General features: G+C 48.6%; 1 protein-coding gene across 1 annotated transcript in view; it reads right to left on the bottom strand.

Annotated features, from left to right (window-relative positions):
* SLC9A3R2 (SLC9A3 regulator 2) overlaps nt 1–12659 on the bottom strand; it is a 169099-nt gene extending 156440 nt beyond the window's left edge. The window contains exon 1 of the mRNA XM_040356480.1: nt 12319–12659. Within this exon, the coding sequence (XP_040212414.1) occupies nt 12319–12528 (210 nt within the window). The 5' untranslated portion in view covers nt 12529–12659. The remainder of the gene's footprint in view (nt 1–12318) is intronic.
* Nucleotides 12660–14216: the final 1557 nt, after the last annotated feature.

The raw sequence follows: 14216 nt of genomic DNA, 5'->3' as shown, positions 1-14216 counted from the left end.
GGACAATATCCAGTTTTCAGGCAGAAAGAACAGTTTTTATAATATACAATAAAACTGCATGCAGGGCACTGGACAGACCACTAGGGACAAAGGAGATGTGTAATTATTTGATACAGTAATCTGTAAGATTACAGTGTACTGTATCTATACTGTGTTTTTCACTTTTTGAATTTGACGCCAAGCTCCGCCCCCGTGCGTCACGTCGCTCACAGGGAACGGAGCTCAGCACTGTGAATCGAGCGGAGACTCGGCACGCAGACACAGCGGGGAGACATCGCAGGATCCAGGGGACAAGGTAAGTAAGAGCTGTACATGGATCCTGCGATGCGATCCCGAGTGTGGCTCGGGGTTACCGATTTTGGTACTGAAAATTCCCCCCGAGCCACACTCGGGAATACCGCCAGGGAGGTTAAAGTTTATGTGTGTGTAAAGGCAGGCGTCCCAATACTTTTGACAATATAGTGTATCACAAAGTAGTTTCTACAAAGGCATCTATAGTAGGGTGACCACATTTCCAAACTACCATTCATACCAATCAGCTTGTGCTGTAACGAATCACAGCACAGTGATTGGACACAAGAGGTGGGATTTATGATTTCTCCAATCACAAGCCGGGGGCGTGATTGTGCTCCTCCAGGCATTCCCGGCCAGGACAAGTACCGTCAGGCCGCGTACACACGGTCGTTCCAAACCGATGAGATTGGTCTGACGGGCCATTTCCATCGGTTCACCGCTGAAGTGGCCTGATGGTCTGATATGCGTACACACCATCAGTTCCAAAATCCGATCGGGTCAGAACGCGGTGACGTCAAACACACGACGTGCTGAATAAAACGAAGTTCAATGCTTCCAAGCATGCGTCGACTTGATTCTGAGCATGCGCGGGTTTTGAACCGATGCTTTTCTGTACTAACCATCGATTTGGACCGATCGGGCAGCGGTCCATCGGTTCGGTTTTGAAGCATGTTTTAAAATTTTGGACCGAAGGACAACAGACCGATGGGGCGTACACACGGTCGGTTTGGTCCGATGAAACTGAACCTCGGTCCATTCTCATCGGTTTTGTCCGACTGTGGGGTAGATTCAGGAACGATTTACGCCGGCGTATCCATAGATACGCCGCGTAAATTCAAAGCTACGTCGGCATATCTATTTTCTGTATTCAGAAAGCTAGATACGCCGACATTAGCCTAAGATACGACTGGCATAAGTCTCTTACGCCGTCGTATCTTAGGGTGCATTCTCACGCTGGCCGCTAGGTGGCGCTTCCATAGTTGTCAGCGTACAGTATGCAAATTACATACTTACGCCGATTCACAAACGTACGTGCGCCCGGCGGTAGTTTTTTACGTCGTTTGCGTAAGTCGTTTTCGTCGTAACGTTGCTCCTGCTATTAGGAGGCGCAGCCAATGTTAAGTATGGACGTCGTTCCCACGTCGCGATTTGAAAATTTTACGTTGTTTGCGTTAAGTCGTCCGTGAATGGCGCTGGACGCCATTTACGTTCACGTCGAAACCAATGACGTCCATGCGACGTCATTTACCGCCATGCACGTCGGGAAATTTTAGGGACGGCGCACGCACAGTACGTTCGGCGCGGGAACGCGTCTAATTTAAATGATCCACGCCCCCTACCGGATCATTTGAATTACGCGCGCTTACGCCGGCCCCTTTTACGCTACGCCGCCGCAACTTATGGAGCAAGTGCTTTCTGAATACAGCACTTGCTCCTGTAAGTTGCGGAGGCGTAGTGTAAATACACTACGCTGCCGTAACTTTAGGCGGAGATACCTGAATCTACCCTCAGTGAGTGAAGCAAGTGGCGGCCTTTTTTGGGGGCATCAGATCGGCCTGGGGTGGGGGGGGGGGTGTGGCTGTGTCAGTTTCATTCCGGGACACTGTATTGTCCTGGAATGAAGGTGCCCAGGACAGACCTGCAAAATGCGGGACTGTCCCGGGCAATCCGGGACACGTGGTCACCCTAATCCAGAGTTTCTCAACTCCAGTCCTCAAGGCGCACCAACAGGTCATGTTTTCAGCATTTTTCTCAGATGAAATAGCTGTGGTAATTACTAAGGCAGTGAAACTGATTAAGCCTAGGTTCACACTGCTGCGAATTCAAAATCGCGGTAAAATGCGCGATTTTACCGCGATTTCGCGGCTGCTATTTTGCCGCGATTTCGGCCGCAATTTAATGTAAATCGCGGCCCGAAATCGCAAAAAGTAGTACAGGAACTACTTTTGAAATCGCAGATGCGGCGTCGCACTGATTAGGACAGTGCCATTGCCGACAATTGCCGCCGATTTGAGATGCGATTTGACATGTCAAATTGCATCTCAAATCGTTCCAAATCGTACCCAGTGTGAACCAGGGCACAATCCCCTGTTCAAAATAATGGAAAGCCTGAAAACATGACCTGTTGGGGCGCCTTGAGGACTGGAGTTGAGAAACACTGCCCTAATCTATAGACATGGGAGGAAACAATAATCCATAATTGTCAATCAAAGGGATGAAGAGATCTTTATCTGGAATGAACCACAGTCATAAGACTGGCTTATGAAGGACACCATCCAAAAGTAAAAATGGTTCCTGAAGAACTACAAAGCCCATCATGCAGTGCGGTCAGGGAACGGCGGGACTTGGTCCAACTGCAGCTGGAGAGCCACAGGTTGCAAATGTTCTGACTTGCAGCTGTAGGTGACGGCTGTCAGGGCTTCCAACATCTTTCCGGATAGTAATAGGGAACAGATGGCGATCTTTTAGAAGGAGCCAGTTACTAATTAGGTCAGTGGTAGGTCTCAAGGCGACAGGAAATTTCGTTGCGGTTTTTTATTCTGCGCTTTGCAAGGCCAGAAATCACTTGTGACAGATGAAGCCATCAATCCTGCCAAACTGATCGATGACAAAGAACTAACATGGAGACAAGTCTTCATACAAGCCAAAGTCCGGATCCTTCACATAGGAGTGTTTCCCTTTATTCTGCCTCCTGGTTTTATATTATTGGGGAGATTTACCAAATCTGGAGAGTGCAAACTATGGTGCAGCTTTACAAAGAAACCAATCAGCTTCCAGCTTTAATTGTCAAAGCTTAATTGAACAAGCTAAAGGTTAGAAGCTGATTGGCCACCATGCACAGCCGCACCAGATTCTGAAGCACTGTACACACTATTAGCTTTTTTTTTTCCATTCAACCCTCAGCTGTCAGCTCTTATGGGAGCCGCTATGCTAACTAGAGTTCGACCGATATGGGTTTTTCTCTGGCCGATGCCGATGCCGATATTTAGAAATCGGGGCGGCCGATGGCCGATATATGATGCCGATTTATGCGGCCGATATTTTAGGCCGATTTTATTTTTTTTGGTGGCATTGGCTCATGGCACTGGATGCCACTAATTGGCACTGGAAGATGGCACCAGCAGAAGGTACTGATTGGCAGGTGGCACTTATTGGCACTGGCAGGTTGCACTGGATGGCACTGAAAGATGGTACTAGCAGATGGCACTGATTGGCAAGTGGCACTAATTGACACTGGCAGGTGGCACTGATTGGCAGATGGCACTGGCAGATGGCACCGATTGGCACTGGCACTAACAGGTGACACTGGCAAGTGGCACTGGTTGGCTCTGACTGGCAGGTGGCACTAATTGGCACTGGATGGCAATAGTTAGCACTGGCAGATGGCACTGGTTGGCATTGGCAGGTGGCACTGATGGCTTTAGTTGGCACTGGCAGGTGGCACTAGATGGAAGGTGGCACTGGTATTGGCACTGGATGGTGGCACTGGTATTGGCACTGGATAGAAGGTGGCACTAATTGGCACTGGATAGAATGTGGCACTAATTGGCACTGGATGGTGGCACTGGTATTGCCACTGGATAGAAGGTGGCACTGGTATTGGCACTGGCAGGTGGCATTGGCAGATGGCACTGGACGTCAAGTGGCACTTATTGGCACTGGCAGGGGGCACTGGTGCAAAAAAAATATAGTGTCACCACCCTCAGTACAACAGACCCCCTCTCCCTTCAGGATAGACACCCACCCGCCTCCTCAGTACAGACCCCCCCTGCCCCCCGTAGTACAGACACCAGAGAGCGGTGTCTGTCCCACGAGCGCGGGCCCCTCCTCCTCTGTGGGTGTAAACAGAGAGGAGGGCCGCCGCGCTGGGTGTACCAAGATGGCCACAGCTCCGGAGCTAGGCCGAAGCCGCGGCCTTTCCTGATGCTGTGACCGCGGCGGCAATCCGCGGACCCGGCGTAGCGTAAATAGGCCGGCGTAAGCCCGCCTAATTCAAAGTAGGCTGGTAGGGGGTGTGTTGTATGGAAATTAATCGTGACCCCACGTAAATGGCGTGCCTAACGAACGGCGCATGCATGCTCAGTATCACGTCGAATTTTCTTCCTAAGTTACGCCGGCTCAATGCTTAGTCGACGCGAACGTAACCTACGCCCATCCCCATTCACGTACGACTTACGCAAACGACGTAAAATATGACGCTGTTCCGACGTCCATACCTTAACATGACTTACCCTTGCTTTATGAGGGGTAAAGTTACGCCGGTCGTACGCCTTACGTAAACAGCGTATTTTAATACGCCGTGCGAAAGTACATTCGTGAATCGGCGTATCTAGCTCATTTGCATATTCAACGCGGAAATATACGTAAATGGCGTAGCTCAATCCGTACGTTTCTGAATCTGCGTTTTTAACTCAAAAATAGGCATATTATTACAATCTATCACATCATATCTACCTCATTTGCATATTCGACGCGGAAATATACGGAAGCGCCCCTAGCGGCCAGCGTAAATATGCACCCCAACATACGACGGCGTAGGAGACTTACGCCGCTCGTATCTTGGCAACAGTGAGGCGTATCTGATTTTTTGAATCAGGCGCAGAGATACGACGCCTCCATTCGGACTTACGACGGCGTATCTGGAGATACGCCGTCGTAAATCCTTTGTGAATCCGGGCCCTGATCTTCAGAGATTCTCTTTAAAAGTTTTCCAAAGAAACCAGACCCCAACCTTTTATTTCTAGTGCATTACTTCCAGAATGTAGAAACACTGTGGGAGGCAACAAGTCCCCTTCCCCCATTCTCCAGCTTTTATAATTAGTTGTATATGAGCTTTTTTGGAATCTACCTACGTCTTCTCTGCACCTTGCCCTGGGATGGGCTTTAAGCAAATACAAAAAAAAGGAAAAAAGCTAAAAAAAATAATAATAATAAAAAAAAGAAAAAAATCATAAGTGTAAAAGTAAATATTTGTTAGAAAGTGAACTTGCTCTTTGCTTTTGATTACATTGAGTAGTTAGCGGCGCAGATGTCACACGGACATAAGATAGTGTTCTTGGGGAGCGTGCAATTTCAGGTCAATCATACATGTGCAAATAATGGGACCTAGAAAATGACAGGATTTAGGGCAGGGAGATTTGGTTGTAGGAAATGACAAGGTATATATATATAGTATGGCACACGCCTGGCTATCACAGCTACCATGAAGCCAAAGGTGTGGGGACGACTATCCATATTATTCAGGTCAGATGTCTCCAGTGAAGGGTCTTCTGTTGCGGCATGACTGTGTACAAAGCCAGCTCTATAAAGACGTGGTTTGGTGGGATTGGTGGGATTGGTGGGTTTGGTGAGTTTGGTGAGTTTGGTGGGTTTGGTGGGATTGGTGTGGAGGAACTGGAGTGGTCCCCACAGATCTCGGACCTCAACCCTACAGAAGATCCAATCTGGGATCAGCCAGAAAGACAATTGTGAGCCGGGTCTTCCCATCCAACCTCAGTACCGGACCCCACAATTGCCCTTTTGGCTGAATGAGCCCAAATACTCGTGTGGGGGGGGGAGGGGGCACTCCATATTATGTCCATGGTTTGGAATGGGATGTCCAATACACTCATATAGGTGAGATGGTCAGGTGCTTACAGACCATACATTGTATATGCGAAGCTGGGGCCTTGTATATACACCCTGTTACACCTCTAATTAACCCCTAGCCGACCACAATACGCAGGGCTGGTGCAAGGATTTTAGACGCCGTAGACTAAACCTAATTTTGCCGTCCCCCTTGGCCCCACCCCTGACTCCACCCCTTTTGCCCTGCCCATGTATTGCCCACCTTTCAAATGAAGCGCCCATCAATTGCAGCCTACCAGCGGTCATCAATGCAGCCTCACCAGCACCCATCAAATGCAGCCTCGCCAGCGCCCATTAAATGCAACCTACCAGCGCCCATCGATGCAGCTTTACCAGCGCCCATCAAAGGCAACCTCACCAGCACCTATCAAATGCAGCCTCACCAGCACCCATCAAATGCAGCCTCACCAGCGCCCATCAAATGCAGCCTCGCCAGCGCCCATCAAATGCAGCCTCGCCAGCGCCCATCAATACAACCTACCAGCGCCCATCGATGCAACCTAACAGCGCACATCAATGCAACCTAACAGCGCACATCAATGCAGCTTTACCAGCGCCCATCAAAGGCAACCTCACCAGCGCCCATCAAATGCAGCCTCACCAGCACCTATCACACGCATCCTCACCAGCACCCATCAATGCAGCCTCACCAGCACCCATCAAATGCAGCCTCGCCAGCGCCCATCAATACAACCTACCAGCACCCATCAATGCAACCTACCAGCACCCATCAATGCAACCTACCAGCGCACATCAATGCAACCTACCAGCGCACATCAATGCAACCTACCAGCGCACATCAATGCAACCTACCAGCGCACATCAATGCAACCTACCAGCGCACATCAATGCAGCCTCACCAGCGCCCATCAATGCAACCTACCAGTGCACATCAAATGCAGCCTAATGATGGTGAGACTTAGTTGCTTGCTGCAGAGAGTATGAACACCAGTGGCCGGGCGCCCTAGGCGGCCGCCACGTTTTCCTAGTGCTAGCACCGGCCCTAACAATACGTATAGATTAGTTGCGGTTTGCAAATGGTTTACCAGGATAATGGATGAAGATGTCAGCCATAACCCTGGTATTGTTTTTTTTGCAGCCCGGGGTTTCTCAGGCTTACCCTTTCCACCGGCTTGCCCATGAAACGGTCCAATAGTGCAGCCAGCTGGTCACAGTGGCAATAAAAGACTAGATTATCTTTGATCGCCTCTATGGCCTTGGAGGACCAGAGCGATGTCATGATTTTCAATCCAGGATGGAAGCAAAACTAATTTTACAAGCAAAAGATAAAAAAAACGCTAATAAACGATATTGCAAAAACGTTGAAAAACTCACTGCAATGCTACTGACGTTTATAACGTTATTTTACCGTCCAGTGTGCATGAGGCCAAATGCCGCGTACACACGGTCGTTTTTCGGCATGAAAAAAAAATTACATTTTTAAAAACGTCATTTAAAATGATCGTGTGTGGGCTTCACATCGTTTTTCGGCTTCTGAAAAAATTTAGTTTTTCGGGTTGTAAAAAATGATCGTGTGTGGGATAAAACTACGTTTTAAACCCGCGCATGCCCAGAAGCAAGTTATGAGACGGGAGCGCTCGTTCTGGTAAAACTACTGTTCATAATGGAGTAAGCACATTCATCACGCTGTAACAGACAGAAAAGCGCGAATCGTCTTTTACTAACACGGAATCAGCTAAAAGCAGCCCAAAGGCGAATAGAACTTCCCCTTTAGAGTGCCGTTGTACGTGTTGTACGTCACCGCGCTTTGTTCATCATTTTTTTAAAAACGATGGTGTGTGGGCAACGTCGTTTTTAATGATGAAGTTGGAAAAAACTTCGTTTTTTGGACATGCTGAAAAATTTCGTTTTTTTTTCATGCCGAAAAACGATCGTCTGGTTACATTCCCTGTAATAGGAAAAAAAGTGATAAAAAAATATAATAATAATAATTAAAGGGACAGAGTAAATTTTTTTTATTAAAAAAAAGTAAAAAATGAAAGCACCCTCCATACTCATGTGCAGAAGCGAATGCATACGTAAGTCTTGCGCGCATATGTGAACAGTGTTTGCACCACACATGTGAGGTATCGTCGCGAACATTAGAACAAGAGCAATAATTCTAGCACTAGACCTAGTCTGTAACTCTAAACAGGTAAACTGTAAAGGCATTTAAACACTTAACGCCCGCCGCACGCCTATTTACGTCCACAGAATGGCACGTACAGGCAGATGGGCGTATATATACGTCCTTGCCTTCTAGCGATCGGGACCCCCCCCCCCCCCGCTGCGTGCGGCGGGCGGCTTACCTCGGGGAGCGATCCGGGACGACGGCGCGGCTATTCGTTTATAGCCGCTCCGTCGCGATCGCTCCCCGGAGCTGAAGAACGGGGAGAGCCGTATGTAAACACGGCTTCCCCGTGCTTCACTGTGGCGGCATATCGATCGAGTGATCCCTTTTATAGGGAGACTCAATCGATGACGTCAGTCCTACAGCCACACCCCCCTACAGTTGTAAACACACACTAGGTGAACCCTAACTCCTACAGCGCCCCTTGTGGTTAACTCACAAACTGCAACTGTCATTTTCACAATAAACAATGCAATTTAAATGCATTTTTTGCTGTGAAAATGACAATGGTCCCAAAAATGTGTCAAAATTGTCCGAAGTGTCCGCCATAATGTCGCAGTCACGAAAAAAATCGCTGATCGCCGCCAATAGTAGTAAAAAAATTTTTTTTATAAAAATGCAATAAAACTATCCCCTATTTTGTAAACGCTATAAATTTTGCGCAAACCAATCGATAAACGCTTATTGCGATTTTTTTTACCAAAAATAGGTAGAAGAATACGTATCGGCCTAAACTGAGGAAAAAAATTAATTTCATATATATTTTTGGGGGATATTTATTACAGCAAAAAGTAAAAAATATTGCACTTTTTTCAAAATTGTCGCTCTATTTTTGTTTATAGCGCAAAAAATAAAAACCGCAGAGGTGATCAAATACCACCAAAAGAAAGCTCTATTTGTAGGGAAAAAAGGACGCTAATTTTGTTTGGGAGCCACGTCGCACGACCGCGCAATTGTCTGTTAAAGCGACGCAGTGCCGAATCGCAAAACCTGCCCTGGGCATTTAGCTGCCTAAAGGTCCAGGTCTTAAGTGGTTAAAGTGTCCACTTTGGAAATTTTTCAGTGTTGCAGTTTGTCGCCATTCCCAGAGTCTGGGCAATTTTTATGTGTGACATGTTAGGTACCGTATTTGCCGGCGTATAAGGTGACTGGGCGTATAAGACGACCCCCTAATTTTCCAGGAAAAATGTTGGTTTTGGGATATACTCGCCATATAAGACCTCCTTCTTCCTATTAGTCTTTCTGGAAGCGGAGGGGTAGCTGGAACCGCTGACAGAAACAGGCTTTTTTCAAATCTCACTGTGCCATTACATTACATGCCCCCACTGTGCCATCACTTGCCCCCACTGTGCCATCACAGAGGCACTGCTGGGAATATTTGTGTTCCGCCTATCACAGGACACGCTGAGAAGAAGGAGTGGCTTTTAAATCAAGGACGCTCGCAGCAGCACGGAGACTGTCACCGGCGTATAAGACGACCCCCGACTTTGGATGCATTTTTTTGCATCCAAAAAGTCGTCTTATACGCCGGAAAATACGGTACTGTATCTATTTACTTGGCGTAACATTATCTTTCATATTATACAAAAAAAGTGGGGCATATCTTATGCTTTTTTTTTTTTCATTAAATATATTTTCGCCACCACTATAACCACATTTAGCGCATGCTTAGCGCGTATATTCTATGAAGTCGCTCACTTACTGGCTGGTAAACACATCAAATGACAGAATATTCTACAGAGATCTCTGGGAGTGAATGTATACACACAGTGACGGTATATACTAGAGAGTCACTAAGTTACGTGATGGTTTCAGTAAACACATAGGGGTTCATTTACTAAAGACAAACAGACTGTGAACTCTGATTACTTCTATCATCCAATCATGTGCAAGCAAAAAAAAATTTTTTCTCCTTGCACATGATTGAGTATTATTTGCAACGTGAAGCTTCAACTCATTTAGACCCCTTTCACACTGCGGCGACTTGAAAGTGGTGTGATTTTACTGCGATTTTCATGTGATTTCAGGGAATGCCTGTGTAAACTCGAGGTCTATGGATCCTCAACTAGCATCAAAGTCGGACCAAAGTAGTACAGGGACTGATGAAGTTGGTGCAACTTGAAGTCGCACAGATATGAACGGTACTCATTGGAAATCATGGGGTATGACTTGTCATGCGACTTTGCAGTCCCAAGTCGCTAAGCTCTGGAGCAACTGCATTTTGCAAAGTGCACAGCCTATTTGCCTTTAGTAAATCACCCCCTTAGTAACAGTACATACCACAGAATGGCATAATTACATGAGTACTATCTATGGGGTCCAGTGCACCCAATGGAAATTTTGGTGCCGAAACAAAAAATGCAGGATGCGCTTGGCCGAAAACCGAAAATATTTATATAACAGTATTATATTCGACTTTTTAATGAATATCATCAATTTAAATTAATATTGTTGCCCATTATTGGCACCTTTAGTGCAAGAAAAGCTCAAGAAAAATACAGCCTGCAGTCTCTAATCATCTCTTGTATCATGTCCTCAGTCTCTGACCATCTCTTGTATCATGTCCTCAGTCTCTGACCATCTCTTGTATCATGTCCTCAGTCTCTGACCATCTCTTGTATCATGTCTTCAGTCTCTGACCATCTCTTGTATCATGTCCTCAGTCTCTGACCATCTCTTGTATCCTGTCTGTAGTCTCTGACCATCTCTTGTATCATGTCCTCAGTCTCTGACCATCTCTTGTATCATGTCCTCAGTCTATAACCATCTCTTGTATCATGTCCTCAGTCTCTGACCATCTCTTGTATCATGTCTTCAGTCTCTGACCATCTCTTGTATCATGTATTCAGTCTCTGACAATCTCTTGTATCATGTCCTCAGTCTCTGACCATCTCTTGTATCATGTCCTCAGTCTCTGATCATCTCTTGTATCATGTCCTCAGTCTCTGATCATCTCTTGTATCATGTCTACAGTCTCTGACCATCTCTTGTATCATGTCCTCAGTCTCTGACCATCTCTTGTATCATGTCCTCAGTCTCTGACCATCTCTTGTATCATGTCCTCAGTCTCTGACCATCTCTTGTATCATGTCCTCAGTCTCTGACCATCTCTTGTATCATGTCTACAGTCTCTGACCATCTCTTGTATCATGTCTTCAGTCTCTGACCATCTCTTGTATCATGTCCTCAGTCTCTGACCATCTCTTGTATCATGTCTACAGTCTCTGACCATCTCTTGTATCATGTCTTCAGTCTCTGACCATCTCTTGTATCATGTCCTCAGTCTCTGACCATCTCTTGTATCATGTCCTCAGTCTCTGACCATCTCTTGTATCATGTCTTCCATCTCTAACCATAGGAGATGTTGAAGACTGGGGACAGTAGTATAGTAGAGAAGTTACTTGGCATGGTAGAGCTGTAGTTAGTCCCGTAGTTACCTGGCGGTAGGTAGTAGGTACTTAGTCCTGAGCACTAACCTGGTGGTGGGTAGTACAGTAGGTAGTATGGTGAGTAGTGAAGTGGGTAGTATAGTGGGTAATATAGTAGAGAAGTTACTTGGCATTGTAGAGCCGTAGTTCCCTAGCGGAGGGTAGTGCGGTAGTACAGTAGGTAGTATAGTAGAGAAGTTACTTGGCATTGTAGAGTTGTAGTTAGCCTCGTAGTTTACCTAGCGGTAGGTAGTACAGTAGATAGTCCCGAGCACTTACCTGATGGTGGGTTGTATAGTGAGTAGTGCAGTGGGTAGTACAGTAGGCAGAATAGCGATAAGTGGTGGTACCTGGCGGAGGGTAGTGCGGTAGGTAGTAGGTAGTCCCGAGCACTTACCTGGTGGTGGGTAGTACAGTAGGTAGTAAAGAGTATAGTAGAGAAGTTACTTGGCATTGTAGAGCTGTAGCCCAGTAGTTCCCTGGTGGTGAGTAGTACAGTAGGTAGTCCCGAGCACTTACCTGGTGGTGGGTAGTAGTACACTGGTAGTATAGAGCAGAGGTAAGTGGTGGTACCCGGCGGTAGGTAGTATAGTGGGTAGTGTCAGTGTGGTGGGTAGTGTAGTATAGAAGTTACTTGGCATTGTAGAGCTGTAGTTAGTCCCATAGTAGTACAGTAGGTAGTTCCCGAGCACTTACCTGGTGGTGGGTAGTACAGTAGGTAGTATAGTGGGTAGTGAAGTGGGCAGTACAGTAGGTAGTATAGTAGAGAAGTTACTTGGCATTGTAGAGCTGTAGTTAGTCCCATAATAGTACAGTAGGTAGTTCCCGAGCACTTACCTGGTGGTGGGTCTCCTTCTCCACGTTGGCCCCGTTGACTTGCAGCACTCGGTCTCCGGCTCGGAGTCCGGCCAGCTCGGCGGGTGAGCCGGGCTCCACCTTGCGGATGTATTGGCCGCTCTTGTTCTTCTCGCCGTGTAGGTGGAATCCGTAGCCTTGCTCCCCCTTGAGGATGAGGCAGAGCCGGGGCTCGGGGCGCTCCTGGGACATGGTGGGTGACGGGCGGCGGGCGGGCGGGCAGTCAGTGGAGGACGGCGGGCATAGCGGGGCACAGAGCGGGGGGGACTCCTCTCCTCTCCTCGGACAGATCGGAGCTCAGTGTGTGGCTCCTCCCCCTCCTCCTCTCCTCTCTCACTTGCAAACAAGGAAAAGCCACAAAGATGCTTCTCTGGCTCCTCCCACCGACACAGGCTGGAATCTTCCACACCGGGGCACAGGAGCCAGGACAAGGACCAACACTGGGGGGGACAGGAGCCAGGACAAGGACCAAAACTGGGGGGGGACAGGAGCCAGTACAAGGACCAAAACTGGGGGGGACAGGAGCCAGGACAAGGACCAAAACTGGGGGGGACAGGAGCCAGGACAAGGACCAAAACTGGGGGGACAGGAGCCAGGACAAGGACCAAAATTTGGGGGGTCAGGAGCTAGGACAAGGACCAAAACTGGGGGGGGACAGGACAAGGACCAAAACTGGGGGGGGGACAGGAGCCAGGACAAGGACCAAAACTGGGGGGGGGGGACAGGACAAGGACCAAAACTGGGGGGGGACAGGAGCCAGGACAAGGACCAAAACTGGGGGGGGGGGCAGGAGCTAGGACAAGGACCAAAACTTGGGGGGACAGGAGCCAGGACAAGGACCAAAACTGGGGGGACAGGAGCCAGGACAAGGAACAAAACTTGGGGGGACAGGACAAGGACCAAAACTGGGGGGGGGCACAGGGGCCACATCTGGGGGGACAGGAGCCAAGACAGGGAACACATCTAGGGGGGACAGGAACCAGGACAAGGATTACATCTAGGGGGTACAAGAGCCAGGACAGGGACCAAAACTGGGGGGGGACAGGGGCCACATCTGGGGGGCAGACAGGAGTCAGGACAGGGGCCACATCTGGGGGGGGCAGGAGTCAGGACAGGAATCACATCTAGGAGGGACAGGAGCCAGGACAGGGACCACATCTAGGGGGGACAGGAGCCAGGACAGGGACAACGTTGGGGAGGACAGGGACAACATTGGGGGGGACATGAGCCAGGACAGGAACCACATCTGGGGGGGACAGGAGCCAGAATAGGGACCACATCTGGAGGAGACAGGAGCCAGGACAGAGACCACATTTGGGGCACAGTAGCCAGGACAGGGACCACATATGGAGGACAGGACAGGGACCGCATCTTGGGGGAGGGGCGGTCAGGAGCCAGGACAGGGACCACATCTGGGGGGGGGGGGACACCAGGCAGGATCACACAGATGAGGAGGGGACACCAGGCAGGATCATACAGATGTGGAGAGGACACCAGGCAGGATCATACAGATGTGGAGGGGACATCAGGCAGGATCATACAGATGTGGAGGGGACATCAGGCAGGATCATACAGATGTGAAGGGGACACCAGGCAGGATCATACAGATGTGAAGGGGACACCAGGCAGGATCATACAGATGTGGAGGGGACATCATGCAGGATCATACAGATGTGGAGGGGACACCAGGCTGGATCATACAGATGTGGAGGAGGGGACACCAGGCAGGATCATACAGATGTGGGAGGACACCAGGCAGGATCATACAGATGTGGAGGGGACATAAGGCAGGATCATACAGATGTGGAGGGGACATCAGGCAGGATCATACAGATGTGAAGGGGACACCAGGCAGGATCACACAGATGAGTAGGGGACAC

Source organism: Rana temporaria, chromosome 6 (assembly GCF_905171775.1).
Source record: "Rana temporaria chromosome 6, aRanTem1.1, whole genome shotgun sequence".
NCBI classification, from domain to species: Eukaryota; Metazoa; Chordata; class Amphibia; order Anura; family Ranidae; genus Rana; species Rana temporaria.
Note: the sequence above shows the minus strand (reverse complement) of the source record. Positions and strands in the feature narration are given on the sequence as shown.